At 40.7% G+C, this 22536-nt stretch overlaps 1 protein-coding gene across 4 annotated transcripts; it reads left to right on the top strand.

The window, feature by feature from the left end:
• The first annotated feature begins 206 nt into the window (after window positions 1-206).
• On the top strand, window positions 207-15480 carry LOC123764003 (uncharacterized). 4 transcript variants are annotated; one of them, XM_045751436.2, is made up of 3 exons: window positions 207-346; window positions 5777-5892; window positions 10370-15480. In XM_045751436.2, the coding sequence occupies exon 3, from the start codon at window positions 10594-10596 to the stop codon at window positions 12814-12816; it is 2223 nt and encodes a 740-aa protein (XP_045607392.2). In that variant the 5' UTR covers window positions 207-346; window positions 5777-5892; window positions 10370-10593; the 3' UTR covers window positions 12817-15480. The 4 variants fall into 4 exon arrangements, with proteins under 4 accessions (XP_045607392.2, XP_045607391.2, XP_069186245.1 ...); XM_045751435.2 differs by having other exon boundaries at window positions 5777-5901; XM_069330144.1 differs by having other exon boundaries at window positions 219-471.
• Window positions 15481-22536: the final 7056 nt, after the last annotated feature.

Genomic DNA, 22536 nt, shown 5'->3' with positions numbered 1-22536 from the left:
GCCACCTCCATCCACAACTTTAAATTCCGACAAAGAATTTAAAAATCAGAATAGTTAAGATAAAAGCCAACAGGTACAAGGCTAGTAGGAGAGGCATAAGGAGCTAGTCATTCTTCTGTAAACACTGATCGGTAAATTAGAGGAGGTTGAGGGTTGACTTTGGGGTTCATTTTTTTTGGAAAGGGGGGGGGGGGGGGCGGCGAGCTGGAATAGTGACCCCGTGTGAGAGAGACAATCACCTCTGACAGCTTTCGTTTGTTGATCAACCGTTGGGCATCGGATCGAAGTCGGAGAAGGTGTTTTCTGTCCCACTTACGCCTCGCCACCGATTTCACCTGTACAATAGGTGCGCCCACACCCCGCCCGCGCCCCCCACTCGCCCCATGACACCTCCAGCAGCTGTGAGGGGCGTTATCTGCGTGGAGGGGGTCACTGCTCCCCGGTAGATGACGGCTGCTAGGGGTGAAAAGGGTTGGTGCAGTGTATCCTCTTATCTTTATGGGGTCATTGTAGGGTTATCCCACCTGGCCGTAGGGTTCAAATGGTTGTGGGGTCATGTCCAAGTTACCTGTAGTTCAGTGGTCAGCTTAGTCAGTTCACAATTGAAGGTTCTTGGGCTTGATTCCCTTCACTTGATGCTTCTGTTCAGCTAGCAGTGAATAGTTACCTGGGGGTTCAGTAACTTTTGTGGGGTGTAGCATAGAGCATGTCAGTGGTTGGCCTGGGTGACCTTGATAAGCCTAACAGGCTTCCTGTCTCCAACGATGGACAATCATCCCACAGTTTGGTCAGATCGCGCACAGGAATTAGGTGTTTCGACAAAACTCATTTTCTAATTAAACTGCGTATATTGTTAGGTTAAGCTAGGTTAGATTGTCAGGTTAGGTTGGGTTAATTTAAATTGGATTGCTTTAGAAAATGTTGTATTAGGCCAAGGTAGGCTTGGTATCTTTTAAAATCTATGGTGAACCATCTCGTTTTCAAGGTGACCTGTATCTATCCCACCTGACTGAAAAGTACTGTAACTTGAAGTGTATTTAATAGAAACAGGCTTTTATGTATTTAATTTTGGCTTTAAGATATCTAACTAATATCATTTGAGTAATGGAGCTGATAAACGTGCAGTTTCACATAGGAAATAATTATAATTGATTTCTTGGCACATGAAATTAGACAACAACATTATTACAATTGCTAATTTTCTTATGGATATTTTCCACACTACGTAAATACCTTCTATCGTCTAGAGGGTGTAAATCACAGTCTTCCCATTTTATTTTGATATTTTGTCAGCATGATATCTTAAGGAATTTATCTGAATTTACTTGAGGGCCACTAACATTCTAGTGGCCTCAATGAGGACAGCAAGCCAGTGGCTTGTCAAAGGTTCCAACATTTGCCCTAATGATTTTTTCCAGCTGGATTTTAAAATTTAATGGTTTTGACATCTACAGCTTCGGCAGGTATGTGGTGCCATGGGTTTATAACCCTGTGGGTGTAAAAACCATCTCCTGTTTTCAGTCCTCCCAGTCCAGTTTTACCCCGAGTACCTCTACCACCTCATTTATAGAGTTAAGGAGTTTCGAGCATACGCGGTCCTCTCAAATGAACAATGCAAATCTACTCTGTGATCTATTTGTCCTATCACATCTCTATAGATTATATTTTTATAGCCATATATCTCTGTTCATGAATTCTCCTGCATGCATTTCTGCACAAGCTCCTCTTTCTTCTTGGTCTGTAAAATTATTTGACTCTTCCAATGCCATTTTCCTGTTTGCCACACTTTGTGTAACATTCTGTACTTTTCATGTGAAAGTCTGGGCAGCTGAGCTCATATCATTTGCCTTTCTCGAGTGAGGGAAAGAATGTCTGGATGCAAATACAGGTATATACCTGCATGTTGATCCAAAATTATATTTCCCCTTCCTAAGTATTTTTAGACATTTTCTGGGAAATGAGGTGCTGCATTCTAATACTTTCCTCTTCCCAGAACATCTAAGAAATTAGACAAAATACTAATGTCTTCTAATTAGAACAATTAGAACAAAACAAAAAAATTAGTGGAATTCTAAAAGACCAATATGAGGCTATGTTTAGCACACCAATGAACAGCATGAAAGTTGAAGTTCAGACAGCTTCTTTATGAATGACCTCCAAGCTGCAGATTATATAACGGATATGAACGCAAACTCGGAAGACTTTGAAAGGGAAATTTACAACATGCCCATGCTCTCTGCCCTTGGTCCTGACTCGTGAAATTCAATATTCATAAAGAAATGTAAGTACCAGTAGCGCGATCGCTTAATGTAATATGGAGAAAGAGCTTGGATACAGGGGAGATACCAACAGCACTTATATCAGCAGATATAGCTCCTCTGCACAAGTGAGATAGTAAAGCTTTGGCAAAAAACTATAGACTAGTTGCGCTAACATCACACACACAATAAAAGTTTTTGAAAGAATTAATAGGAATCAAATTTCCAGCTTTATGGAAAATGATGGACTACACAACCCAGGACAACATGGATTTAGAGCGGGAAGATCCTGTCACAGTTACACAACCACTATGACAAAATCATGGAAGCCTTAGGAGATGAGCAAAATGCAGATGTTGTATACACAGACTTTGTAAAGGCATTCGACAAATGTGACCATGAAGCGATAGCCCATAAAAGGAGATCAATAAGAATACTGGGTAAAGTGGGGCATTGGATTTTTAACGTTTTGTCAAACAGAATGCAGAGAGTGATGGTGAATCAAATAAGAGCAAGGTCAAGTGCAGTGAAAAGCTCTGTATTCCAGGACACAGTCCTTGCACCACTGCTATTTCTCATTCTTAATTTGGATATATAGACAAAAATACTAGTCACAGCTTCATGTCATCTTTTGCAGATGATACAAAAATCAGCATGAAAATTGCCTCTATAGAAGACACTGAAAAACTGCAGGCAAATATTAATAAAATCTTTGATTGAGCAACTTAAAATAACATGTTTAACGATAAGTTCTAGGTACAATACTTAACCCTTCCACTGCTCAGGGGTCCTGAGGACATTTACACCCCTGTGCACAAGAAAAAAAAATTCAAAATTTTTTTTTTCGTCTTCTAAACATGTTAATTTGTGTCCCCTGAGCATGGGAAAAATAAAAAAGAAATCGTAGGTGACATATTTTGGGCGCAATTGACCGAGGAAGTCTGGCAAAAAGTGGGCGTTGACAGAGCGGTCGTCAGAGCCGGTGTTCACGGATGTGTCGTCTCTTGGCTTGGGCTTTGTGACCAGTGCTCACCAGGCTGGCCAGGGACAATGAGGTCCGTCCTTCCGTCGTGCTCACAGCACGGTGCGGGAGTTCGCAGCTGTGTGGCAGTCGCTCTGGAGGATTCGGGTTGATTGCAAATTGATGCTCCGGTTCTATTCGAACTGTTCCCTGGTGGTTCATTGCCTGAACCGCGGGGTTTCGCTACGGTCCTTGGCTCTTTGGGGCTGGTCGCTTCGGACGACTCGTCTGCTGAGTTCTCGGGGTTTGGCTCTCCTAGCAGTTCATGTTTGGGGGTGTCCAAAGTCTTGGTAGACGGCCTGTCACAGTTCATTCCCCAGTCCACCGAATGGACGGTCGACGTCAACTCGTTCACTTGGCTCTGCCAGACGTTCGAGACCTCCAGAAGTGGACCTCTTCATATCGACGTAGTCGAGGTGTCTCCCAGTATATGTGGGGCCCTTCCTCGACTGTGAGGCTGTCGGGATCGACGCCTTCAGGTAGGACTGGGCGTGGTGGGGTTACCTGTACCTCTTACCCCCAGTTCAGCTGTTACTCCAGGTCCTGGCTCGCTCGGAGACTTACCAGGGTAGAGTTGTCCTCCTGATCCTTGGTGGCCGGTCCAGCCTTAGGTTCAGGTGCTGCTTGCTTGGTGTCCAAACCCAAGGGTCTTCCAGCTGCTCCGCCTCTTTCAGCAGATCGGTCCAGTCTGGTACGAAGCTGGTTCATTCTTCTCCTCAAGTCTTCGTGTCTGGTTTTTCAACTCAAATCTATCATCACTTGTATGGTGCGCAGGTGCCATCATTGATGGTTTCCCACCTGCATGCTTTGTCTCGGCGGCAGTAAGAAGTTGCCTGGCAGTCCTTCCATTTTTTCCTATCTCTGCATAGGTGTACTTTGGTCTCTGATAGGGTTATCTTGTCCTTCCTTTCGTGGTTGTTTCAGGACCGTCATCTTATGCCGAATACTGTCGCTTCGTATTGTGTGGCACTGGCGAAGTCGCTGCAGCTTGCATTCAGTATTGATATTACTTCTGCTCTGTTCCACAAGCTGTCTCGTATGTTGTTTCACCTCCGGCCTGCTCATGTGCCGCCTGAGCAATCCTGGTCATTGGACAGGGTGTACTTTTTTTTTTCTTTCTTCTCCTCGGTTTGTAGTGGCCCCTTCGGTTCATGATTGTTTTTCTAAGGCTCGTTTCCTGTTGGCATTGACCTCTGGGGGTCGGGTCAGGGAGTTTCATACTCTCCTCCGGCCAAGAGGTTTCTGCTCTTTTGATCCAGGTGGTAGGTTTGTTCATTTGGAGCCGTCTCCTTTTCTGGTAAAGAATGAGTCTGCTGCATTCCAAAAAGGTCCTTGGGTTGTCGATGCTTGGTTGGACAGGCCGGAGGGGTGCATCATATGTTGTGTCCGGTTGCGGCTTTCCGCTGTTATCTACACGCCATGGCTTTGGTGGCCGGGGACGTGCTTTGGGTTGACCCGATTTTCCTTCTTCTCCTCTGTTCTTGGGCACAGGTCTCCCAGGTCGTCCGCTGGGTTATCAAGTTTAACCAGCCTGCGGTCTATCCTCGTGCCCACATTATTCGGAAGTTTGCTGCTTTAGCTGCGGTCTTCAGTAACATGTCTTAGGTTGACATTTAGGTGCGGGGTTTATGGAAGTTGAACAGGATCCTGGCCGCTCGTTACCTTGTCAATGTTCCAGGGCCTCGTAGGGCCTGTTGCATTGGGTCGGCGGTTGCAGCCAGTTGCCTTGACTTTATGTAGAGGATTGAGGTTCGACTGCCTCACGGGTAAGTCCCTGTTTTCTGTTGTCTTTGGGTAGTTTTAGGGGGAGTCAATGGGGCTTCCCCCAGAAAACCATCATTGAATGTAATGAAACACCATTTTCTGGGTTTGACCCGGAGGCTCCCAGCATCCCTTCTTCCCTCCTGTCGGCGGTGTTTTCGCATGTTTTGACATCCAGCCTCAGAACTGAAGGGTGGATCGCTGGCACGAGGGTCTGAGGCTCCCCCTTTCCCCTCTCGGGGAGGAGGGGGTTGCACAGACAGCGGCGCGGCTACGTGATGACATCATGCTAGTTTGCCAAGTTTCATTTGTCGAGTTCTGTCCACTCATTCGACTTTCAATAGCAATATTTTCACTAGAATAGGGATTTGTTTTGGGGCACTTACCTTTCTGGGTGCCTGACCCCAGTCGATGGCAGACATAGAATGCTCCCATCCACATGGGGGCTTCTATAGGCTCCTCGTGCCTCTCTGAGGGGGCCAGGTTCTGGATCATGGTCCCCGGTAGGCCGAACTCCATGCACTTTGATGCCAGAAAGCTAATATATCCATATAGGCCTGGATAGCTCTGGGGAGCCTCCAGGTCACACCCAGAAAATGGCGTTTCATTGCATTCAACGCTGGTTTTGTGATAGTTCTATGATATAGTGCTAAATAGTCTTCCAGACATAATGTCGTCTTTTGATAATCATCTTTCCTGTCAATTTTTTATATTTTTATAGTTATTTTGATTTCAGGTGCTGCATACCCAACTTGACAATTTTGGTGCTATTAGATGCCATTACTTTACTGACTCCAAAAATGAAGCTTTGAAAGACAAGAAATTACTCAGCACTTATGAATTTGCATTGGAGTGAGTGTAGTATGTATTAAATTATCTTATTAATTGTGATATTTTATATTGTAATTCAGTATATTCATTCCAACTGAACAAGATCTTGTTCTCAGGTGAAGGAATTGAATAATAATATTTATAAAGTGGGGCCTGATAAAATATTTTCAGAGCTATTGCTTTCTAAAATTTCTTTGCTTGGACCACCTCTGCGTGCAATAATGCTAGTGCAGAATGGTCAACTGCTCGCAGTGGTTATCAACAAGTGTAAAGTAATTAGAACAACAGCACAAAATCCAAAGTAAGCTTCGCCCAATTATAGGTCATGTCTAACTCCACCAACAACTCTAAGCAACGAATCAGAGTTTTGGTTGTCATCAATATTTTTATTTGGTGTAGTGCTAACATAATATGGATCCCATTTGTGGGAATTACAGATTTATATGATTGAGAAGGGATTCACTTACACAACTATGTATATCTTAAAATAGCAAGTTTATTACATCTAAACATATACTGCATGCATATATATATATATATATATATATATATATATATGTCGTACCTAGTAGCCAGAACGCACTTCTCAGCCTACTATGCAAGGCCCGATTTGCCTAATAAGCCAAGTTTTCATGAATTAATATTTTTTCGGCTACCTAACCTAACCTAACCTAATGTTTTCGGCTACCTAACCTAACCTAACCTATAAAGATAGGTTAGGTTAGGTTAGGTAGGGTTGATTAGGTTCGGTCATATATCTACGCTAATTTTAACTCCAATAAAGACAAATTGACCTCATACATAATGAAATGGGTGCCTTTATCATTTCATAAGAAAAAAATTAGAGAAAATATATTAATTCAGGAAAACTTGGCTTATTAGGCAAATCGGGCCTTGCATAGTAGGCTGAGAAGTGCGTTCTGGCTACTAGGTACGACATATATATATATAATATATATATATATATAATATATATATATATATATTTATATATATATATATATATATATATATATATATATATATATATATATTTATATATATATATATATATATATATGTCGTACCTAGTAGCCAGAACTCACTTCTCAGCCTACTATTCATAGCCCGATTTGCCTAATAAGCCAAGTTTTCCTGAATTAATATATTTACTATAATTTTTTTCTTATGAAATGATAAAGCAACCCTTTTCTCTATGTATGAGGTCAATTTTTTTTTATTGGAGTTAAAATTAACGCAGATATATGACCGAACCTAACCAACCCTACCTAACCTAACCTAACCTATATTTATAGGTAAGGTTAGGTTAGGTAGCCAAGAAAAGCTAGGTTAGGTTAGGTTAGGTAGGTTAGGTAGACGAAAAAACATTAATTCATGAAAACTTGGCTTATTAGGCAAATCGGGCCTTGAATAGTAGGCTGAGAAGTGCGTTCTGGCTATTAGGTACGACATATATATATATATATATATATATATTTATATATATATATATATATATATATATATATATATATGTCGTACCTAGTAGCCAGAACGCACTACTCAGCCTACTATGCGAGGCCCGATTTGCCTAATAAGCCAAGTTTTCATGAATTAATTGTTTTTCGACTATCTAACCTACCTAACCTAACCTAACTTTTTCGGCTACCTAACCTAACCTATAAAGATAGGTTAGGTTTGGTTAGGTAGGGTTGGTTAGGTTCGGTCATATATCTACGTTAATTTTAACTCCAATAACAAAAATTGACCTCACACATAATGAAATGGGAACCTTTATCATTTCATAAGAAAAAAAATAGAGAAAATATATTAATTCAGGAAAACTTGACTTATTAGGCAAATCGGGCCTTGCATAGTAGGCCGACTACGGCGTTCTGGCTACTAGGTACGACATATATATATATATATAATATTATATATTATATATATTATATATTATATATATTATATATATATATATATATATATATATATATATATATATATATATATATATATATATATAGAAGCTTCCTCTTCGGGTTTTTCGGGGTTCAGTGCCTTAGCGCCTACCCGAGCCCTCGCTCGATGTGTTCAAGGACGCGTCGTCTCTTGGCTGGGGCTTTGTGTCCAGTGCTCATCAGGCCGGCCAGGGATGGTGAGGTCCGTCCTTCCGTCGAGCTCACAGCTCTGTGCGGAGGCTTCGAGTCGCGAGTTTTGGCGGTCGAACAGGGTCCTGGCTGCTCGTTACCTTGTAAACGTTTCTGGGCCCAGTCGGGCTTGTGTTGCTTTAGGTCGGCGGATGCAGCCAGTTGTCTCGACTTCTCGTTGAGGAGTGAGCGGCAACCGCCTCCCGGGTAAGTCCCTATTCTTTTCCTCTGTGGGTAGTTAGCTCCGGAGAGCCGTAGGAAAACCAGCGTTGAATGTAATGAAACACCATTTTCTGGGTGAGTCCTGGAGGCTCCCCGGCATCCCTCCCTCCCTCTGGTCGGGGGGTTTTCGCGTGTTTTGACATCCAGCCTCAGAACTGGGGTGTGGGTCGCCGGCGAGGTGGGTCTGGGGCTACCCCTGCCCCCTCCTGGGGAGGGGGGAGCTGCGTAGACAGTGGCGCGATGACGTCATACTAGTTTGCCCATTTTCGTTTGGGGAGTTCTATCTACTCTTTCAGTCTTTGGTTGCAATTTTCACCAGAATAGGGGTTTGTTTTGGGACACCTACCTTTCTGGGTGCCTAACCCAGTTGATGGCAGACATAGAATGCTTCCAATCACACGGGGGTTCTATAGGCCATTGCTCTCCTTGCCTCTCTAGAGAGGCCAGGCTCTGGCCCGTGGCCCCCGGTAGGCCCATAAGTACTCCGTACACATGACTGATGCCAAAAGTCTGACATTAGCATATCAGCCTGGTAAGCTCTGGGGAGCCTCCGGGACTCGCCCAGAAAATGACGTTTCATTACATTCAACGCTGGTTTTTTGTCTCTTTGTAGATTGTCTTCGATTTCTGATTCGGTTGTTTTGTCCTTTCTCTCTCTTGGCTGTTTCAGGACTGTTATCTTATACCAAATACTATCGCCTCGTATTGTACGGTGCTGGAGCCGCTTCAGCATGCATTCGGGGTGGATGTCACTTCTGCTCTGTTCCGCAAGCTTTCTCGTGTGTGTTTCACCTCTGGCCTGCTCATGTGCCACCTGAGCCGTTCTGGTTATTGGACCAGGTGCTCTTCTTATTTCTCTTCTCCTCAGTTTGTGGTGGCCCCTTCAGTTCAGGATTGTTTTTCTAAGGCTCTTTTTTTTTCTTGTTGGCATTGTCCTCTGGGGGTTGGATCAGGGAGCTTCATGCTCTCCTCCAGCTCGGGGGTTTCTGCTCTTTCGGTCCAAGTGGTAGGTTTTTTTGTTTGCAACCATCGCCTTCTTTTCTAGCATAGAAACTGCTGCTTTGCAGAGGGGTCCTTGGGCTGTTGATGTTTGGTTGGTTTGGGCAGGGGGGGTAAATCATGTATTGTCTGCTTGTGACTTTTCGCTGTTACTTGCATGTTGGGGACACATTTTGAATGGACCCGGTTCCCTTCTTCCCTGTTCCAGGAGGCAGGTTTCCTAGGTCTTTTTTTTTTTATCTTTGGTTAGGTAGCTCTGGGGTTCCCCACAGAAAACCAGTGTTGAATGTAATGAAACACCATTTTCTGGGCGAGTCCCGGAGGCTCCCCGGCAACCCTCCCTCCCTCCGGTCGGCGGTGTTCATGTTTTTGAGTTCAGCATCTGAACTGGGGTTGGAAAGCCGGCACGGAGAGGGGGTCTGGGACTCCCCCTTCCCCCTCCCGGGGAGGGGGAAAGCTGTTCAGATCTGTTCAGACAGGAGTGCGATGACGATGGTGATGTCATGCTCGTTTGCTTATTTTCAGTTTGGGGAGTTTTGCTTGCTAGTTCAGCTTTCGGTCAAAATTTTTAACCAGCTATAGTTTGTTTTGGGACGCCTACCTTTCTGGGTGCCTAACCTGGTAGATGGCAGACAGAATGTTTCCAACCACATGGGGGGTTTCTATAGGCCATTGCTCCTCGTGCCTCTCTGAAGAGGTCAGGTTCTGGCTCGTGGTCTCCAGTAGGCTAAGAATTCTAATAAAATTGACTGATGCCATGGTCTAATATATACTTAACAGCCCGGTATAGCTCCAGGGAGCCTCCCAGACTTGCCCAGAAAATGGCATTTCATTACATTCAATGCTTTATTTTTTTTTTCTTTTAGGAACCTTGCAGTTGTCTGTGAAACTTCACTGACTAGATGCTTTCCTGATGAGGGTGATGTTAATAATCTCCCCCTGCTATCTGCAGCTCTTTAGGGAGGAGGCCCAGGTTCCAATTCTGGTCCCTGGTAGGCCAAACAGCACTGCATTATTGATGTAACCTAGTGGTTGGGAGCAATCTTCGTGAGATGGCTTTAGGGAGCCACCAGGGCTCTACCTGAAAGAGGCATTTCATTACATTCATTTTAAACTTTAGATATACATTTAGATCTTTTTGCTTTCAGGTCAGGATGTGCTGTTCAAGAAAAAAGAAATTTAATTACATATTGACTATGAAGATGTAGGTTCTTGTAATAAATTGCAAGAAAATTTGAAAATAAAATATTTTCTTAAAGTTATGATGGGACAATACATGAAAACAAACAATTATGCTTGTGGAAAATAAATTAGAACACATATCAGAGCATGTGTGTTGGAGATTGTAACTTTTTAAATAGCCTTATGCAGAATGGTTGACTGGGAAACTGGCAATTTAAGACTGCATGCAGGAAGAATGCATGCAGTGATAAAGGCCTCCAATTCTTTCCCGGTAAGTGAAATGTTCCAAGATGATGATGCTGAACTTAATGTAATGGATTTTGTTGAAACCGAGTACAAATCTGATAAGTGTGAAGATACAGGAATTAGACAAAGTCTGTCTGTTACCTCAGAACATTATAGACAGAGAAAAGTAAGGTCCAATTGTGGAGTTCCACATGGTGACCCAAATATTAGATACAATACTAGAGTAGATTCTCTACCACATTTTACACACCAATTAATAAACAGAAAAAAGAAAAAGAAATCTGTACTAAATTCTTCTTTTGCTGTGGGACAAAGTAATAATTTAGATGTTTCTCTGCATTTTCCATATGCGACTTATTTGAAAACACTTTGTGATGAAGTAGGCGATGTTCAAAATCCAATGTCTGATTCCTTTCCCTCAAAAATATTTGATCAGCTTCGGCATGCAAATGTACATTATCCATATGCATCTCTTCTAGAGGAACTTCATCAGAATGCTGAAATTGAGGCCTCTAATGTTCCGTCCACAGTCGAAGAATTGTATCAGCAGGACTCGCAAGAACTGGGAATTGCAGATGTTATGAGAAGTCTTCACTATCCAACCAAAGTGAATGAAAACTCCAGCAGTGCAGAAGGTTCTCAAATTGAAAGCTTTGATGCACCATTTAGTACTATGTTATTGGGTATGGTTATGCAACAAAAAATCCAGGATTATGCATGCAATCATTTTGATAGAGTGACTCCAGTCAGTAATTTCCGTGGTATAGGTGATATCCTAAAAACCTTCATGCCAAAGACACAAGATGATGACCCTCCTCCAAGTGAATTGTATTCCTCTGCTTTACTTCAGAAATTTTCTCTTAGTGCACAGGATGAAAAGGTAATGCATGGGAACAACTCCTTCCCTGAGAGCAGTGATGAGGAACAGGAGCAAATATTGTTGTGGTCTACGTCTGAGTCGTCACACAGTGAAGACGATGACTTTGAATGGAAACCTACAAGTTGGAAGGCCAAGAAAGTGACTAATGTTGTAGACATTCCAAAGAAACGTAAATCAAGGAGAAAGAAAAAGAGAGTTGTTAAAACTGATTGTTACTCAGATTTGAATGTTCCTAGCTCTTCTCAAAGTGATTTTAATTGCACTGGTAAACAATATTCATGTTCAACAAGAAAAACTGAAAATTCTATACATAACCCATCATCAGCATTATCATCTAGGCTCTTGCAGCTTATTATGGGTAATCCTCGCAAGGCCTCAGAGAAACCTTTAATTGGAGAATCTGACAAGATTTTGCTAACTGAGGAAAGGAAAAGTATATCATATAGATGTAATTTAAGGCGTAGTAAAAGAAAAGCAAATAGAAACAATACACAAAATAACATAGAGAAAGTGAGTCTCTGTTGGGGAAACAAACTGCAGGATAATGATGGGGGCTTGCAAAACAAACAGCAAAAGCAAGTTAAAGAGGAAGTTTTGTCAGTGAGCAACAGTGAGATGGAAGACAACGACCCTCTGTATGAATTGCCATGTAGTGCAAAATGCAGTGAACCACAGTCTCTTTTAAAAGAATATCTTCTTAAGCCAGCTGGTGAGGAGAGACTACAGACTGAGAACTGTGATATACCTAAAGTTGAAACAAATTTTCTTTTTAGTCGTTTACTACAAAATTTCAAAAATTTAGCTGAATCTAGCAGCACTGATAACAATTGCAAAAAAGGTCAAGAGAGTTGTACTGGTCCGAGTATCTTAAGAGGAATGCTTGTTGGAGGGAATAGTAGCAGTGAACTCGGTAGACAAAACTGTGCAGAAGAAGAAATGCAAAATGATGGCAAAAGCTTCATCGAACATGTAGATGTTTCATCCATTCGAGAATGTTCTTCCCAGAATTCTCTTTTTGATAAAAGTGGTTCAGTGTGTAAAGTTAAATGTGAACAAGATATTAAAATGGAAATTGAGGAAGAAGTCCTTTGTAAACTTGAGTGTGAGGAAGATAATTTTGAATGCCAAGTTTGTCATCTTCAGTTTTCTTCTGGAATGGATCTTTCCAACCACCAAATACTGTTTCACTGTAATGAGGATCCCCAGACTTCCTCCTCCCACACATTGTTACCATGTAGTGCTGATAGTCTGCAGAGTAAAATTCTACAGGAGAAATTACCAGCCTGACAATGGACTGTGATGAGAGTACATTGCTTCCCTGTGCTTCCCACAATCATTCAGTTATCATCATGCCATGTTGGCACTTCCCATGTGCACTGTGCAATATGTACAAATATTTTAGGATAAGTATATAGTTTTCTTTTTTTATTCAAAAACTATAAATATGTATTTAATAGAAACTGTTAGTGTCTTGAAAATTATGAATGTAATTGAATTGTTTATTGTATGTGGTACAGCTACTTAGTATTAAGACTGAGTCCGTCCATAGGAAACAGCCCATTGTGTAAGTAAACTGTTCTTTCATTCAAAGGCTGTTATTCAGGAAGTGTGTGCAATTACTAGGTAAATATATTGTGATATGGAGTGAATTTCGATCAGGTGGGAGTTAGCTTCTTCCATTGCCCCTGTGCTGTTAAAGTAAAATGTGTGTTAGTAGTCTGCCATTTTTTTGTAATGAAGCAAAATATATTGGTTTGGGTAAATTTGAGATTATATTAATTACGGTATGTTTTAAGTAAAATATAGTTTTATCAAATATGCGCTATGTATAAGGCGACTTTGGTAGTATCAACTGACAAACAGTATACTCTTGAAACTATTCGTGTTTGAGAACTGTGTAAGTGTTTGAAATAATCATATTTTATTAATGACAATATAAAGAAGAGATGCTATATTTCTTGTATATTTAAGATGGAGTAAGTAATTTTAGATATTTGATTTATTGAAGCTGTTATAATGCCAAAGAAATTTTATTGGTTAAAATTATTTATTGTCTAATATATTGATCTCATTGACTGTATTGCAATCATGATCCAAGACTAAATATAATGCTCATATGTGGGTTTGATATCCACTTTTTGTTGGTACGTAATGGTTAAAATGTTCAAATTTTTCTTATATTAAAATGTAGTTCAGTGAAAATATGTATTTTTAATGTTATTCAGTTTTCTTATACAGTACAGTAATTACAAATTAATTAAAGGTATATTATTTATTGTTTGCATTTGTATGTGGCTGTAGATTAGTCAGGACCAAAAATGTTAACAATTTTTTTTTTACTGTGGAAAGCTTATTTTAACAATAATATAATTGTATCAGCATCTTCAGTGGAAATTATACCTGTGATTCATTATATTGTTTTAGCAGTAAATTATAATTATATTGCTGTATTGATATTTAAACCGTTTTTAGTTCAATGAGCAACTTTAAAATACATTTTAGAAAAGGTTCTGTAGTTATCTATAACTCCATGCAAATCACTACTTTTGTGCATGAAATTTCATTACCAAATAGTTAATCTGCAAATGCCATAAGTCAGTTTGGCAAAGTTAGTTTGTAATAGCATCAAAGGAAGGACACATGATAGAGAGTCTTGCAGCTGATGGTAGATATTTTATGGCCAAAATTAGACATTGTAGTTGATTTTTGTTAACACATTTTTCACCTGAAATAACATGTATTGTCCACGAACTATTTTAGTCTCCATAAACTACTTATAAAATAGTTTCTTCCAAATGGCACATCTCAAGTATAGAAATGATTCTATTTTGAGCCAGTATAAATTGTGTTCATGTACTGGTACCGTACAAAATCAAAAGGTGTGGGCCAATACCATTGGCTTTTAACCTCAAGTACTGTCACTCTACATTCTATATTTTTGTTGGCCTGTATAACCAAATTTATTTGACATTATATTTGTGTTGTTTTGATGATGAGCCTCGTCATCAACCAGGCTTATAAAGATTACCGAATTTAAGATTTTAATTATAAATATCAATTAGTGTGTTCCATTTTCCTTAATATTTTGTTACCCTGTTTACCAAGTGTATTATTTATTTTGTATTTTTACCCAAAACTGTTTATTGTTACTAGAATTTTAAATTATGTATATTTTAATTATATAATTGAAAATTGGTACCTGCGTATTGTTTTGCAAAACATTCACTTTAGGGGTTAGCTTTGAGAAAGGTTCTTGGTGCATTTAAGGAACATGGAAGTTGAAGCAAAATATTAACAATAATCTTAAAAAATTATGACTTTAGATAATGTGCGTGAGTCCTATCCAAATTCTGATAAATCTAATATTTACCCAAAGGAAGTTTCATGTGCGAAAGACTTCAACTTGCCAGATGTCAGCTTCCTGTTCTCTTGTTATTCTGCTGTATATTCATTAGTGATGATCCCTTTCCCAATTTATATGTACATTATTGTTTCTGTGCCAAGGAAGCTATTTATGTATGTTAATTGGGCTGTTTGTCTCTGAAGACCTATTTTTGTTACAACACTTATGCGGTATTGTGTTTCATGTGCATATTTTGTTGCTATCAATTTAACATGCAATCTTTTTCATGATTTTATTCAACTTGATTATATTTCATTATATGCTCGAAGTTTTCCGTTTTCAGTCCTTGATTCTTGTGACATCACACTGGCCTAGTTAGTATCAGAAACCATGGCAGATGCATCATTTCAGTATGAACTTGTAGTATTTTTTTTTTTTTTTTTTTTTTTTTTTGTAGATACTTCTCTAGTAGCAGTGTATATGTGTACAGATTCAAACAAAATACATATAAATTAGATACAATGCTATATAGAAAACTTTTAATATCCATGATTATAGGTTGAAAATTGTCATTAATGAAAAGTTTATTAAAGTTATTTTATTGGGTTCTTGTAATGAATACTTCACCTTGCAACTTTAATTGTATTTAAATAGTATAATTTTATATTTTCCTTCATTTCATGTGTTCTAACAATTGCATATGGGTATAAAGCCTGCACATATTTCAACAAGGGTAAGTGGGAAAACCTTATGGCAAAATAAGTGTTTGAGAGGAGGAAGAACAGCAGGAGCCAGCAATTTAGAAATATTTAGTTTTAGTATTTTGAAATTCATCAGAAGAAAGCTAAAAATATTAACAGTGTTGAATTTATCACTATTACTTCACTTTCTCGTGATTGTTCTTTATGAAGCCATTGACATGTTGGCAAATGATGGTGCAAATTACAGATCTTTTTCACTTTAAATATTCATAAATTTTAGGAAGGAAAAAATAGGTAAGTAAAGATGCAGTCATGTTCATTGGTGTGTACATTGTAACATTGTCCTGGCAGACTAGCTGGGCCCGATCCCCATCCAGTCCAACAAGAACCTGGGTTTTCCGAGTATGTTTGCTATTTATCGAGTTTCTGCATTTTCCCACCCCTAATAATAAGATGTATAGACTATCATATATTGTATATACAAAACTTTTTAAATGTACTGGAAGGTTAGATGAAACGAATGTGCAACAGTATGCAATTCAAAGTACAAAATTTCTACTAAGATGTTTAATGAATTGCTTATAAGCAGCTTAATATAACTCGACTCATACTTTTATTTCTTGAGCACTTAACCTTGTTCATTTGCTACCCCGTTATGTTATTTTTACTTACTTTTGATGTCAGAAACTAGTATTGCCGATACCAATTGTTTTTGCCAAATGCCTCGCTCCAAGCTTGCTCACTCTTTTCAGTTGGTTTATATTTCCTTATATGTAAAGGCAACAACTGTTTTCTTTGCCTGTTTTAACCTGCTATGCATGAAGACAGATTCTTTCCTTCTACTGCAATATGCCTAAGCAAGGTTACAGTACATGGTATATATTTTATGGCAGAAATGAAGGCTAATTCTTTTTTACTTTCTTAACCCTAAGGTGGTACCCTCGAGTGCCTAAACTTTGTGCACATCCAAGCATTAAAAAAAAATTATTTATATAAATTAACAGATTTATATTAATGTAGAGAATAAATATAATGATTAATAATGAATAGTAATATATGAAAATTAACATTTTGGCATAAATATTTTACAGCTAAGATTAAATTTTTTAATACAGTATGGGTGAGAGGTTTGGCAACCATCGCCACCAACACTACCTCCCTCCCCACAAACACCAACACTCTCCCTTCCCTCCCTTCTTGCCACCACCACTCTTCTTCCCTCACCATCAATACCCTCATCACCAACAGCCTCCCTCCACCACCACTAACACCCTCCCTTTCTCCCTCCCACACCACCACCAACACTCCCTGCCTCTCCCCCTCAATGAATCCCTCCATCAATCACTGCCTCCCCTCCCTCCCTCAATGCCTTCGAGGTCGGTGGCCTGTTGCAATGTGATGGCCTGCGATACCAAAACAAACCCAATACCGACCTGCAGTTATATCGACCGCCAGACTACAAAACTCAAATCATAACATATAACGAAAAGGCAATGTAAAGGATTTGGGTGTACTCATGTCGGAAGACGTTACCTTCAAAGAACACAATAAAGTAGCCGTCATAACTGCAAGAAAAATGACATTTTGGATAACAAGAACCTTTCACACTAGAGATGCTATACCGATGATGATACTGTTCAAGACACTAGTGCTCTCTAGAGTGGAGTACTGTTGCACAATGACAGCCCCTTTCAAAGCTGGAGAAATTGCTGACCTGGAAAGCATGCAGAGATCCTTTACTGTTAGAATCCACTCAGTAAAACATCTAAACTACTGGGACCGACTAAAGAGCCTAAATCTGTGTTCTCTTGAGAGGAGGCGGAAGAGATACATAATAATTTATACGTGGAAAATATTGGAGGGGCTGGTCTTAAACCTGCACACAGGAATAACATCACATGAGACTAGGAGGCATGGCAGGATGTGCAGAATATCCCCGTTGAAAAGCAGAGGTGCAGCAGATACTCTGAGAGAGAACTTTATCAACATCAGAGCTAGGTACTGTACTCTGTATTTGTTGACATCAAAAGAGCCTTCGACAAAGCACAGGGGATTGCGATCCTGGACGAGCTTGCATGCATGGGTGTCAAGGGGAGATTCATGAAATGGGTTGAAGACTACCTCACAGGAAGGAAAGCCAAGGTTTGCTTCAATGGAGCAGTCTCCAGAACAATGAATATGGAACTCGGGACCCCCCAAGGCGGAGTCTTAAGCCCTACACTATTCAATGTACTTATGAACGCCATTGCAAATATTGATTTTCCGGAAGGAACACAACAAGTGGGATATGCAGATGATGTCCTAATACAAGCTCCCACCTTGGGAAAGATTGTACAGCCCACTGAACTCCTTGGAAGGAAATGTATTGAGCTCGGTTTCGCTCTCCACAAACAAGACGAAGGCATACTCCCATCACAAGCGGAGAGCAAATGAAGAACTGCAAATTAATGGTGTAACACTTAAATGGGTTGACCACTATCGGTACCATGGCGTCGTGTCGGCTCTAACAAGGGAAAGAAAGAGGAGCTCAATCAACTCATAGGAACATGCAAAAGTCGACTCAGGGCACTGAAAGCTATGACCTGGAATGGACATGGAGCCTCTATTGCCGTGCTTTAAATGATGTACACAACCTATGTGCGCTCCGTCATAGACTATGCCGCACCAGTTCTGTGCACCTACTCCCAAAGCTATATGAAAAGGCTTGAAAGCATTCAAAATGAAGCCATGACAATCATTCTTGGAGTTCCAAGGACTGCCAAAACGTCTAAGCTACGAGAGGAGTTGTCCCTTCCCAGTGTTAAAAGCAGAATTCAGGAGCTGAATGCTAGGCTTGCAATTAGGATAGCCAGAGATCCCCATTACAATGATATTGCTAAGAAAAAACTGAGCTCTGTGCTACTTTCAGGGGGAAACAGGAGAAGCAAAAAATGGCATCACAGATCAGTCTGCTACCTGGAAGAGCTTCACCTGCTTGAGCAAGCCCGTGAGCTCCTGCCTGTAGAGAGGTTACCTCCCTGGGAGGATGACTCATGCAAGAACATCATCAATGAAATGGCAACGAAAAAATCCAACATGATACCACAAGAAATGAGGCACAAGTATCTCAAGGAAATTTATAAAGAAGTCGGAGATGAACTAGCTCAAATCTACACTGACGGGTCATCTAATCCTGTCAATGGCAAGGCTGGTGCAGCATACATGGTAATCAATGATAATACTCTCCAACGCAGAAATGAAGAAAAAGCACGTATTGAGAACTATGCCTCTTCAACGCAAGCAGAGCTAACTGCCATTGTTATGGCGTTAAGGTTTCTTGAACGGAACACTAATGGTGCAGTGATTTGCGCCGATTCAAAAGCAGCACTGCAAAGCCTAAGTAAAAACGGGCAGAAAATCTTGCAATAGTCGCTGAAATTAAGAGAGCTGTGAGAGTACTTACCAATCAGGGAAGAGTCATCAAGTTTCTGTGGATCCCCTCCCATGTTGGAATATGTGGGAATGGTGAAGCAACCAGTCCTCTAAAAAGAACGTCGCTTTTGGCCGTTTGCCCGTATGGCCGAATATGGACGTAATTTGAAAATTAAAATAAATTGAAAATAAATTTGGGATTTTTTTTTCAACAACAGTAAGTTAAGGCTCCTCTGATAGGTTAGGTGGGCAGGAAATTCTCATAAGTTTCAAAACGTTATGAAAAACGTAAATTGAAAGTTCCTCCTCTAAACTGTCCGAGGAGGGCCGGACGACTCAAACAGAAAACGGAACAGTACGTCACTTTTGTGAGTCGATTTCATTTTAAATTACGTCCAAATTTGGCCATAGTGTGCATACGAGCCAAAAGTGACGTTATTTTTAAGAGGACGAGTTAGGGAATGAACGAGCAGATGTGCTGGCTGCTGAAGGCGCTGAAGGAGACCATATTGAATACTTCATACCCAAGACTCTACTACAAATTAGAGGTATTGTCAGGCAACATCACCGTGACAAGGTAACTGAGGAAAGGAGGATAGAAGTAAGTAAGTAATTATCAAAGAAGGCACCAAACCGGGAAGGCTATGTAGCACCATCAAATACACAAAATAATCAGAGGGCGCTAAATATCACCAAGGATGCCAATACGAGAACAAAAACGCATAAGGTGAACGATATCAAAAGTATCCGAGTCACCAAGAATTCTATCGAGGGATAGGTGACCGCGAGGGGCGGTCGGAGAGCAAGACACACGCTCGTCCTGGAAGTCAGGACATTCAAGAAGGACATGCACGACCGTAAGAGGGGCAATGCAACTAGGACAATAAGGAGCAGGGCGGCGCTCCATCAAGTGACCATGGGTTAAGCGAGTATGGCAAATACGCAACCTCGCCAGAGCTGTTTCCCACCGCCGGTTACGGTGGAAGGAGGACTGCCACGAGGAAACACAACATTTAAGAGTACGTAGCTTGTTACCAGTAACAGACAACCAAGAAGCCTGCCAACGGGTAAGGACTGAGGAATGGATAACCGGGTAAAAGTCGGAATACGGAATGCCCTTACGAGAGATGGGACAAGAGCGGACAGCTTCCTTGGCGGCAGCATCCGCACGCTCATTTAAAGACACACCAATATGGCTGGGAACCCAACAAAACTCAACCGACTTAAATTTACTGTGTACGAGAAACAGCCAATGCTGGATCTCGACAACCACTGGATGAACCGGATTAAAGGACCCGCGAGCCATGAGGGCACTACGAGAGTCAAAGGAGGATAGAAGCACAAACCAGTGAATCTATACGATGGTACAACATGGTTGCAGCTGGCAATCCCAATCATTATGGCCGAAGTGGAGGAGGACGAAGGAGAGAATCAGTAATAGCGAAAATCCGTCTTGGATACAAATATCATGGAGATATGGAATGGAAACAACAGTTGGTTGCGAAGTTGCAGAATCTGTGGTGAGAGTGATGGACACCGCCTGGACCACTATCTACGTGAATGTGAACACCTGAGAGACATTAGAAATATGTGTAGAATAATAAACCCCACATTGTTTGAGTTAGGAAAACATTATTTGTCAAATATTGATACTGTTCTTAAAAGATTTCTCCATTTTGCACCTGCAAGATAACGTAAACTTTTAAGGGCTTGATAGATGTTAATCTTGTTTGAGGAGCTGTTCACTTGAGACAGTTAAGCAAGTCCCAGCTGTGTCTGGGTACAAGTGACAGGATGAACAACCCAGCAGGTTTTCTTCCTATTGGGGAGTGTTGTACATGCTGCTATGGCAGTGTGTCCACTCACAAGATGAGTGGCGCTGCCCAATAAACTCGCCCCTGGGGGCAAAATTTAAATTAAAAGGCCCGAGACTGTTCAACACGCTTCCACTACACATAAGGGGCATAACTGGCCGACCTCTCACACTGTTCAAGAGAATTGAATAAGCACCTCCAAAGGATTCCTGATCAACCAGGCTGTGACCAGTCCAGCAACGAGGAGGCCTGGTCGATGACCGGGCCGTGGGGATGCTAAGACCCGGAAACACTTTAAGGTAACAGACCGGTATATGAGGCTCCAGATACCTGTCTCCCAAACCGGTCATTATTACCGGCAGATCGGTATAAAAGAGGCCGTTAAATCAAGTGAATTTACACTGGGAGGGAGGGAGGGAGTGTGTGTGTGTAATTACCTAAGTGTAGTTACAGGATGAGAGCTACGCTCGTGGTATCCCGTCTTCCCAGCACTCTTTGTCATATAACGCTTTGAAACTACTGACGGTCTTGGCCTCCACCACATTCTCACTTAACTTGTTCCAACCGTCTACCACTCTATTTGCGAAGGTGAATTTTCTTATATTTCTTCGGCATCTGTATTTAGCTAGTTTAAATCTATGACCTCTTGTTCTTGAAATTCCAGGTCTCAGGAAGTCCTTCCCTGTCGATTTTATCAATTCCTGTTACTATTTTGTATGTAGTGATCATATCACCTCTTTTTCTTCTGTCTTCTAGTTTTGGCATATTTAATGCTTCTAACCTCTCCTCGTAGCTCTTGCCCTTCAGTTCTGGGAGCCACTTAGTAGCATGTCTTTGCACCTTTTCCAGTTTGTTGATGTGCTTCTTAAGATATGGGCACCACACAACAGCTGCATATTCTAGCTTTGGCCTAACAAAAGTCATGAACAATTTCTTTAGTATATCGCCATCCATGTATTTAAATGCAATTCTGAAGTTAGAAAGCATAGCATAGGCTCCTTGCACAATATTCTTTATGTGGTCCTCAGGTGATAGTTTTCTATCTAGAACCACTCCCTAGATCTCTTTCTTTATCAGAATTCTTTAAAGATTTCTCACATATATAGGTTGTAGTGGGGTCTATGTTCTCCTATTCCACATTCCATAACATGACATTTATTAACATTAAATTCCATTTGCCAAGTGGTGCTCCATATACTTATTTTGTCCAGGTCTTCTTGAAGGGCATGACAAGTCATCTAAATTTCTTATCCTTCCTATTATCTTAGCATCATCAGCAAACATGTTCATATAATTCTGTATACCAACTGGTAGATCATTTATGTACACAATAAACATCACTGGTGCAAGAACTGAACCCTGTGGTACTCCACTTGTGACATTTCTCCATTCTGATACATTGCCTCTGATTACTGCCCTCATTTTTCTATCAGTCAGAACATTTTTCATCCATGATAGAAGCTTACCTGTCACCCCTCCAATATTTTCCAGTTTCCAGAACAACCTCTTATGTGGAACTCTGTCGAAAGCCTTTTTTAGGTCCAGATAGATGCAGTCAACCCAACCATCTCTTTCCTGTAATATCTCTGTGGCTCGATCATAGAAACTGAGTAAATTCGATACACAGGATCTTCCAGATCGAAAACCATACTGTCTGTCTGATATTATATCATTTCTCTCTAGGTGTTCTACCCATTTAGTTTTGATTAGCTTTTTCCAATACTTTCACTATTACACT

Source organism: Procambarus clarkii, chromosome 23 (genome assembly GCF_040958095.1).
Source record: "Procambarus clarkii isolate CNS0578487 chromosome 23, FALCON_Pclarkii_2.0, whole genome shotgun sequence".
NCBI classification, from domain to species: domain Eukaryota; kingdom Metazoa; phylum Arthropoda; class Malacostraca; order Decapoda; family Cambaridae; genus Procambarus; species Procambarus clarkii.
This window is presented reverse-complemented; position numbering and strand designations above follow the sequence as displayed.

What these genes read in the sequence shown, in the direction of transcription:
- LOC123764003 (XM_045751436.2), top strand. Translation starts at nt 10,594, where the DNA reads ATGGTTGACTGGGAAACTGGCAATTTAAGACTGCATGCAGGAAGAATG.